This window comes from Hoplias malabaricus, chromosome Y (assembly GCF_029633855.1).
Source record: "Hoplias malabaricus isolate fHopMal1 chromosome Y, fHopMal1.hap1, whole genome shotgun sequence".
NCBI lineage: Eukaryota > Metazoa > Chordata > Actinopteri > Characiformes > Erythrinidae > Hoplias > Hoplias malabaricus.
Genome location: NC_089820.1, coordinates 41720245 through 41730652, shown reverse-complemented (window position 1 = coordinate 41730652; position 10408 = coordinate 41720245). Strand labels below are relative to the sequence as shown.

General features: G+C 36.1%; 1 protein-coding gene across 2 annotated transcripts in view; it reads right to left on the bottom strand.

The window, feature by feature from the left end:
• The window catches only part of LOC136678053 (neutrophil cytosol factor 4-like), a 41781-nt gene continuing 31373 nt past the window's right edge, over window positions 1-10408 (bottom strand). The window contains exons 8-10 of one of the 2 annotated variants that reach the window (XM_066655847.1): window positions 5620-5792; window positions 3810-3875; window positions 1-2138 (exon numbers count right to left, since the gene is read on the bottom strand). In XM_066655847.1, the coding sequence (XP_066511944.1) occupies window positions 1931-2138; window positions 3810-3875; window positions 5620-5792 (447 nt within the window). In that variant the 3' untranslated portion in view covers window positions 1-1930. Of the gene's footprint in view, window positions 2139-3368; window positions 3523-3809; window positions 3876-5619; window positions 5793-10408 lie in introns of those variants that run through there. The other variant, XM_066655848.1, reaches the window with a different exon arrangement.

Here is a 10408-nt window from a genome sequence, read left to right as displayed (position 1 = left end):
CACAAAAATGGCATTGTTGCACTGATAAATTACTAAGTAATATTAGACACTAGCAACATTAATAATTATGTGGTGATTATTATACAATCAGAGAATGTAATATACATGGTGTAATTTTGTAAAATTCCCATAAGTTACTTCAGCTGACTAGAGCTGAATTTTAATCATAATATAACTGCATTAATTATGAATATGATAAACATATGTGTTAACTTACATCATTGCCCAAGCTAGACAATCAAAAACTAGACTAAAATTCTATGACAGCAGTTGTAATACAGGCAAAAATAAATAAAAATACAATAAATTCTGTAATAGGTTTAAATTATATTAAAACATCTGAAATTGTCTATGCTATTAACATCTAGAACTGTACAATGGCAAATAAATGTAAACTACAAGTTACAGTTTAACTTGTTCCCTAGTTCCTGTGTGATGGGTGGGATACCAGCAATCTGGAGTGAAACTGGAATGACTTGTGACTTGTGAGAAATTGTGATTTTTTTTTAAATATATTTTAAAAATAATAGATCTTCAGGAGTAACAAAATACATATGTATAAAGTAATTGATCCTGAATGACTACTTTAGTTTTTAACTTTCACAAGTGAAATCATTCATGCTGTTTTGTTTAACTATGTCAATATAATCACATGAATATACAATTAACTACGAAGTCTGTAATTAATTATATTCATATTCATCCAATACAAATCATAATAACAACCAAAATCTCTTCAGCTTACAAACACAAACGTGCTATGGACTAAAAGTTTAAATAGGCAAGTGTTTATCTCAACCAAAAGTACTCAAGCATCATCAAGATAAAAAAAGTACAATCAAGTTTTAAGAAATGTTGAATTAAAATTAAAAGACATAAAGATTAGATTAAATTAAAATAACATTAAGATCATAATTCATTTATTTATTTTTAATTAAAATAGATAATGATTGTTAATATATTATGATTAAAACAGATAGTTATTCTTCACATTATATAAAAATTAAAAAGACATGGAAATCCTGGTATCCACAGTAATCTAATATGTATTAACAAATTTAAATATTTCACATTTTTTTCATTAAAAATTTACTTTAAGAATAACATTTATTTTCATTATAGCAAATGTGGGAGAGATAGAAAGAGAGAGTGAGTGTGAGAGAGAGTGTGTGTGTGTTTACATGTTCTGTGCCACAGAAAACAAAGCGCTGATGGAAAGCATTTCTGCTGGGCAAATATTCTGCAGAAAGGAACTGAAAGAGAGAAGTTGGCAAAATGGGCACAGGTTCGCAAACACACACACAATTAAACTCTTAGAACTCACAGTTAATCAGCAGTGACAAAAAAAGCAAGGTGCAATTTCATAAAAATTATTTCTCATTTCTCATTCATTAAGACAAGAGCAGGAATCCTGTTGAAAGTGCACGTTTTAAACCTTCAGATGCTTCAATCCATTTCATGTCTGTAAGTTAAGAGGTGAAGTGTTTTGTGGAAAGAACATCCTGTACATTCAACTGGGTGATATCCAGTGCAAATGAAATGTAAGTGTGCCATTGTATTTAAAAATACAATGTATTGTAAGTAGAATATTAAAATCAAGACTAACATTCTTTACATTCTTACATTCTTTAGATGTTGAAACATCAGTCAAAGTATTTGGAAATAGGTAAATATGATCTTTTGGGCCAAAACTAAGGGCACTCACTACTGGGATGTCTGGATTTTTAAACCTCTCAACTAACCTCCACTGAGAAATGTACCACCAATAAATAGAAAGAGCATAGACTTTGTTCTTCTACCATAAATACTGAGAAGTTTATACCTTATGGGGGTAGCATCAGTGAACCCATTAATTTAGTGAACAAAATCCATATGGAATATGAACATTTCAGGGCATACACTTGCTAGCACAATACACCAACACCATGCTTTAGAACTCTGTGTTGTACACAGAGAGATCACTGGAAAGTGTAACATGCAGTTCCCATGGGTACTGATTGACAGGTCTCTTGATCTTTGACCCCAGGCTTCTATTCTCTCTAATCATCAAAGCTACATCCTCATCGTCCAAGATCCTCACCAGATCTCCTTCAGCATCACGGTAGTTAAGAGCAATATCCTCTACCTGAAAGACGTCCCTGGAAGGAGGAGGGGGAAAAAAAGAGAGAGAGAGCAAAATTAGAAGTATACAAAATGGTATAGGGTAAAATCTATAAAATGGTAGTGTTGATGTACCATTCATTTTTTATTAACTTAAGTCTTTATTGCCAGCTTAAGCCTTGAGTAAACTACACCACTTTTAAAGCTGATTATAAACAGACTGGTTATCTCACACTACATAAATGTTTAATGCTGAGTTTTAAGGAGACTGGAAAAATGTCAGACTCATACGAGACAACAGGGAATAATTAACATGGCTGAAAATTTCTGCTCAAATGAACAAAACACATCCCAACAAACATGACTCACTTTACCTAGGAAAAGACCTAGCAGACTCCACAATAAAGTTGCATCATTTTGGGTGGGACCAAAAGTTTAAATAAAGTCTGTATAAAAGCTTTAATAACTTATGTGGGCACAGTGTTGTTTCTAGTAAAGATAATATTGGTTATTTAGGTACATGTGCATCTAGCACCATGTAATGTCATGTAGTTTTCCATATTTTGACTATAGTTGGATAAAGTTGATTTTCTGTATCAACTTCTTGTGTTTACTTTTTTATGCTCTGATTTCATTGGCTGTTGATGGAACTTCAGAGTTGAGTCCGCAAACAGTTTACGCTTTGAAACTATGTGCAAAGTAGTGTCAAACCACTGGTCTGAAAAGGGATCTGAAGACATAAAATCTGATTCTGAGCCTCTGATTCTAAGCCTACAACACAGACACAACCAGGCTGAAAATCTGGGTTACAATTGGGCTAATAGTTGCACAGTGTAAGCCTGGCTTTATTTAAGGACTCCAGCTAAGTTCAAATCACTATCACAAGATTTACTGTGCTATTGCTATTTTTTAAATTCAATAACAGCATTTTATTACTACTTTTAAGTTTCATCTTTGGTCACTGCATTTTAATATTTTATATAATCTGTACATCTTTTTTTAATGCTAATTGTAAGGTTCTATATAAATAAAATTGCCTTGCCTTGTTTATATTATAATAAACTTGCTTATATTGGTAATTCAAGGTTTTGTTCCAAATAAATCAAATGTTAGAAGATGATTGGTTCATGAGTTTCTCACTGAGTAAGATATTCTGGAGAATTCCATAGTACTATAGTTGCAGCAATAAGAACAACTTCCAAATGTTGAAATTCTTTTGAAGGACAGAAAGAATTTTCAGACCAATGTTCTTGGAAATTATAGTCAACAGTCAAAGCCAAAAAGAAATGTGAGGTTGACTTCCAAGAAGAGTGTGTTTGTGTGTGTTTTCTACAGAAATGCTTATGGAGCTTAGCCAAGGGGACTCAAAACTTCCTCTTTGGATGCTCTATCTGCTTGACCTTTTCACTTCTCTCTCTCTTTCTGTAATTCAAAAAGAAAATATGGGTCTGAATGATAACAAGAAACATCCCCATTACAGCGCTCTCCACACAGCACCAGAGAGATGAAATAATACGGATGATGACAAAGCCTGAGAAATAAATGAGCAGATGACATATTGGTATAACAGAGTAATGAACAACTGCAAATTAAATGAAGGGGAGTGAAATGGAAAAATAAATTGAATTTAAAATGAAAAGTGAAGAACCATCAGACTTGACCAACTGGCTCATTATTTTTAGAGGAGAGTCAGTATTTTTGTGTCTTACCTCATGCGTGCAAGGAGATCAGAGTATGATGGCTGGATAGTGAGATCTTCCTGAACGCACACATCCCTGAAAATTACACACACACAAACTTGTAATGTTGATTTTATCTAACTATTTATATAGTGCAAACCCTCAACCTCTCACAGATACCATTTACACACACAACATTTTTGCTCCAAACACTGGCTTTTCAGTGCCAATAGTTTCAGTAGTCCTTAGGAGTTTTGGCTATTTTTGTATACTTATGACTTTCTGACCTTCTTATGCCATATTAAACAATGTTTACCAAGCATGAGTTTCGTATCCTTTTTTTCAGCCTTTGCATACACTCTCTCTCTACTGTCTCTCTTTCTTTCAGCAAGCTCAACCCTCTCCTGCCCCCTTAGAGTATTTAGCTTGTAGTAATGAGTTAGTAGGTTCCGAAATGTTTTTACCATGTTTCTTTACAGGACAAAAAAATGACAAAGATATTTAAATAACTGCAGAAATTGTCCCACCCCATTTTGCAAGCTCACGTGGAAGGAGGGTTTTTTAAAATCAGATTTCAATAATGATATCTCCATTTGTACTTGGTGTATCCACATAAAACACAAATAAATACAGAGCACAAAGCTTGTACTTTTGACAGAAACCGGTGGCAATGCTCAGCGTGTTTAAAAAACAGTCACAAGGTTTGATTACCCCAGCAAATGTGTAAACTCAATATATTGTCCATCAGGTGTAAAGCTGTCCCATAAAATAAAGGCTGTTAATGCAGCAAAGGTAGAACAAAGTACATGTTGACTCATTTGGTTTCAGAAATAATGTTGGATATGAAAATGCCTGCAAACTCAGTTTGTGAGACTAACAGACCAACTAGAAGGTCTCATTATTTGTTGCCAACATTACAGTCAGATCTACACACAGTCAGGTCACTACACTAATAAAAATATTCACATACACTTTTTTATGCACTTAAAACAAACTAATTCATTTTTTTTTACTGTTGAAAAGGCAGCCAATTGATGGAAGATTTTCTGCTGGGTTCTCCTGTGGCCCACACCAGACCAGCTGCTCACCTCCATCTACTGTTGCCAGCCTCTGACCTCTCACCATTACCCACCACCATCAATTACACTGAAGTAGAAATGGACTCGGTTTTAGTAATATTCTAACTGATGCTTCCAGCACTATAATTGTTGCTCCAGATCTGTGCCAATCACTTAATATTATTATGGTTTTCAATATTTTTTATAATTATTATTATTATTGCCTTAATTCCCATTACTTCACTTTTACATCTATACTCTACTATCTACACTGTAGCATAATGACAGACTTAACTAGTGATACTGCACATTTCTATCAGTAGTTTGATCAGAGGAGGATCTTCCCAAGGTTTCTTCCTCCAGCCTTGAGGGAGTTTTTCTTTGCCACTGTCTCCTTTGGCTTGCTCACATGAGGTTTTCTGATCCATATTATCTGTTCTGATTACAACTCTGTAAAGCTGCTTTGTGACAACATAAGTTGGAAAAAGCATTATATAAATAAATTTGGATTGATTGACTGAAATCTAATATTTCATTTAACAAACTGATACCTACTCTAAACCTGACAGGGCCCAACTAAATATACGGTTCCACCATATTTGGGAGGAAACAATTGTATATTTGACTTGTGATCGAATTAACTGGTAAAAAAAAACAAAAAATGCTAACAATTTCACCCAGTTAACACCATGATGCTTAATCAGGGTTAGTAATAATATGAATACATTTAGAGGATCACTAATATTATGGAATCACCATACGGCTTTGTTTACATTTCTGACCTGGTGTCAATGCCTTCTGGCTTCAGCAGGTAGCATCGCAAGCAGCTGTAGGAGCCCTGAGCACCATTCTTCTTAGAAGCTCCACCTTCTTCATCTGAGCCACTCTCAGAAAGAGGTTTGATGATCTTTACAAATGATTCCGGGAATATCCCTATCCTTTCTTTAACAGTACCCTGAAAGAGGGAGAGAGAAAATACATATAGAATAGCATGCTCTTACACTATAAACTAGACAAACAGCAAACAGTCGTTTGCTATGTTAACTTCTTGGGTATTTGATTTTGATATTTGTTTTAGTTTTTTTTTTTTTTTTTTTTTTAGTCCATTGCTGTTAGTGATTGTTGTATGTGATGTCTTTAAGCTACTGAGACCTTGAATTTCCCCTGGGGATCAATAAAGTATCTATCTATCTATCTAGTTCTAGATCCCACAAATCCTTAAGGTACTGGACGATGCCACTGCAATACACTGACATCTACTGGTGATGTACTGTTATTGCAAGCCTCTTCTCTCTCACTTCATCTCTGGTCTCCCTTGCTGTTTTCCATCTTATTCCCTCTTTTAGTCCTTCAAACCCTCTCTTATCTCACTGTGTTCGTGCTCTCTTTGTAGTGCTGGGCAATATGAGCGCAAATCAATATCACGATTAACTGAACATATTACCACAATTGCGATTAATGAACAATTATTTAGTTTTTTGGCCCTCAGACTAAGGGGATTAACATGGTTTCTCAGTGTTTACATTTGTCTTCTTTATGATCAGTGTTGTCTTCACTAAAGTCAAAACACCTTCAAAGCACAGATGCTATGTTTTCCTTTGGTATGAGCTGCTCGAATCGCTCGGTTGGCCTTGAAGTTTTAGTTCTCCTCCATGTTGCTTCCATGTGGCAAATAGTGGCAGAATCACATGACTACAGCATGGTAGAGTGGTTTTAAAGGGACAGTACATGAACAAACACACATAACAGAATAATAATATAAAAAAGTAAAAAAAAAAAAAAAAAAAAAAAAAATATATATATATATATATATATATATATATATATAAATCGATACAGACAAGATTATGTAAATTAAAAGTTCTGACTGTCGATTCTGATAAATTTTTGATTAACTGCTCAGCCCTATTTATTTGTTCTCTCTGTTGAGACTATACACACGATGAGTCAGCACATTAAACATTTAAGCCCCACAGTAGCACTTAAAAACTGCCAGACTCCAGTTATAGCAGACTGACCATTAAATATACATTGGATTACAATAGCAGCTTTATGACAATATGCTACATTTGATACTGTAATCTAGCTTTCTCCCAACATGCCAAAAATTAATAACTTGTTTCTCATCAGGATGACTTCCATTCCAATATCGCACAGTATTTGCATGTCTCTAGTGGCAGCGAAGGCAGAAGGGAAGATTTTGAAGGATTAGTTGTGATTTAAGGAGGTATTGGTGAGGTATTAGAAGAGATTCTATGGAGGCATTAGACAGGATTTTGGAGGGCATTAGAACACATTTTCAGGGAGTTAGGGGAGGTACTGTTGAAGTTTTAAGAGAAATTTTAAGGAGGTTTTGGGACATGTTGGGAGCTATAAGGAAAGGAGGTCAGAAGAAAGACGCTGCAGGGAAATTTACTGTATGTTGTACTTTGTCTCTGTGCAGGGGCCAGTACTGTAAGACACGTGTATTTCACTACATGAGGAGTAGAGAGACATGTGGGATGAAGCTGGAACCAGAGAAACTAATGTTGCTTTCAGTATGTTTAAATTCTTTATACAGGCATACATATACTATACATAAATATATGAACAAATGCCACATAAGTGACTGCAAATGCAAAAAGTAGGAACAAAGGACATAAAAAGATTCTTTTAAATGTAATTGATGGATTAAAAAAAATGTTATTTGCAGAAATATTTATTGTCTTAAACTTGTAGTTCACCGCAACCCTGAAATGGATTAAGTGGCAAAGAAGATGATGATGATGGTGGTGATATAGTGAAGGTTTTGGATTTGGGTATTTGTGTTGGTGTAATATCCTGTCCTGCCTGGTTCTGTAATTGTTCTTCTGCAATGTATTTTTACCCATTTTCTATGTGTGTGGCCATGTATTCTGTAATGATAATGCAGGAAAGGATACAGGAATCAAGCACAAGCTGATTTTATTTACAGGCCTGCATTATGCAAAACACAAACAGAGCAAAGGTAACCAAGAAAACTAAAAAGAACACAAAACTAAAATTACTGAAAAAATTGGGGTCTAGGCACCCCAATGTCATTTACCATCAATTGCATCCATCTACACTGCTCTGTCACTCCCCACCCCACCCCATTTACTAAGTCTTTCTTTCCCTCTCGGATTCCATTTTAATTTTTGACCTCTTTCATTTTCATTTTGACTATCTGCTGTTTAAATAAAAAATAAATTACTATGAGTGGGTCTCCCATAGCTCTGAGTATCAAAGAGTGTGTAGCAGATATGCCCACTTCAGACCTTTCATTCCTCTACAAACTCCCACACTAAACACCTGCATGTGTCCTCCTCCTCCCTCCCTTTCTCTCCACATTCCTCCATCAGCTGCCCTGATCTCCTTATCTTTCTTTTTATCTCATAATTTTTTTTCCTTTATTTCAGGTGGATAATCTAACCTGCTGTGTTTCACTTGTCTTACCTATTATACATCTATCATACCTTTATCTTGTTTCTTTTGCTCAACAGCTTGGTGTCTCTTATTTTTCTTTTCATAATATACCTAAAGTTTTAAATGTTTTACAGGTCTGGACTACAGACAGGCCAGTATAGCCCTCATACCATCAGAGATTGTAACTGTGTGCTTACACCTGTCAAGGCTGAAGAGAGGACTGAGGTGGATGTACATACAAGGAATAGTTTTATTTAACACAAACAGAAGTAAATACAACAAACAATGAAAGCAAACATGAGCTGGACTAAACAGAACTAAACAAACATGAATGGATGTAGACGAGTACAAACACAAGACCAGACAAGGGAGCAATGAAACCAAAGGGGTATATATACAAGGAGCACAGACAATGGCAGCACTAACAAGAGGGCAGGGCAACAAAGTAGCCACAGGTGGGAATACTGATAACAAGGTTGGGCTAAGGCAGGGCTAAGGTGGAGACAAAGAGGAGGAGCACATATATATATATATATATATATATATGTGTGTGTGTGTGTGTGGATGCCGTGAAGTACTGCGTATACAAACAAACAGTGCAAGAATGGGGGGGTGATGAGCTCTCGCCCCTCGTTGTATGCTTAGCTGAACCTATGTGTGCTTTTAGGTCCTTTACACCTTTATTTGCAACACAAAACATGGGAATTTCTTTTTTAATTCATCCAAGAACTTACATTTATGTTTCGGCATAGCTGCTCGACATGAGTGTAGTGCAGAATGACCAATTAAATGTTTACAGAGAAGGTTATCAAACAATAATGGTAGCTCTACAGTCAGACCGTCCAATCCGAAGATATTAGGCTACTTCACCACTCCCCCTTCTCACTCAAGCAAACAGAGTAGGGGACCAAACAGAGTAGGGGAGGGCGGGACTACTTTTGTGAACAAAACGCTTCTCGAAATTCTATGTAAGCTCTAGAAAAACAAAATCCCGGACGCTTGTGAAATTCCACCAGGACATTTTTTTAAGTCTAAAAGAGGACATGTCCGGGTAAAAGAGGACGCCTGGTCACCCTAGCCAACCGAGAGCGTGAAGATCTTAGAGTGGTGGTCTTTCACAGAGTGGTAAACCCCTCCCCACTTTTACTTCTCCAGTGTACATCTTGAAGAATGTACCAATTACTTTGGAAATGGAGTTATAGAACAAACCTTCATAACTGAAAAACTACATTCAGTTATACTATACATTTTTTTAAATGCTTGAAAAGGCCTTTGCCCTGTGAAGGACTGGCCCCCCTCCAGGGTGTATTCCCACCTTGCGCCCAATGATTTCCAGGTAAGTTCTGGACCCACCACGACCCTGAACTGGATAAACGGTTACAGATAATGAATGAATGAATGAAAAAGCCTTTTCACACCAAGTCCATTTTTTTACAAAGGAAAAAAAATGCATGTCAAGTGTTGTAAACCAACAGACGTATTTTAACATTGTGATCACACCACATCAGAATCTGATGGAACCTATTCTATTTTCTGCGTTTTACGGATGTGTTAAAATCAGCCCGACCAATCAGAGCACCATTGTCATGGTTACAGACCAAACAAATGAGCAGGAAGACGACGGAGAAACAATGCACAAATACTTAAAGAACAAGCAACACACTGACTATAAAACTGAGGAGGTTAAAGACAATATAATATTTTTAATGAGAGGAGCAACACATAGAATTGAAGCCTCAAAACCCTTAGTGACTTTCGGAAATACTGCGGAGCTCCCTGTGTTGATCTGGAGACTGGGGGGAATTCAGTGTATGTTGTTTAGTTGCAGTGCTTAGAGTAAAATTATAACTTAATCATGGGGCCTACTTAATGAACCAAAGTCTTCTACGTCTTTCAGTGTCTTCCAGCGATTTCAGATTGCTGAGACAAAAACGCGCCGGACTTGGTGTGAAGGTTCCACTGCGTTAAATCATGTGAAATAACCTTTAGTCTGTAGCTTTTGCGTGTTATATATTAGCTTGTCTCAGGCACACGCTAGGCGGTGAGTCTGATACTTTCAGTGCGTTAAATTGGTCTCACTGTTAGGATTTTTCCAGTTGCATTCTGATCGGCACTCTGCCTCTTTCTGCATGTCATGCCAAAATAGCA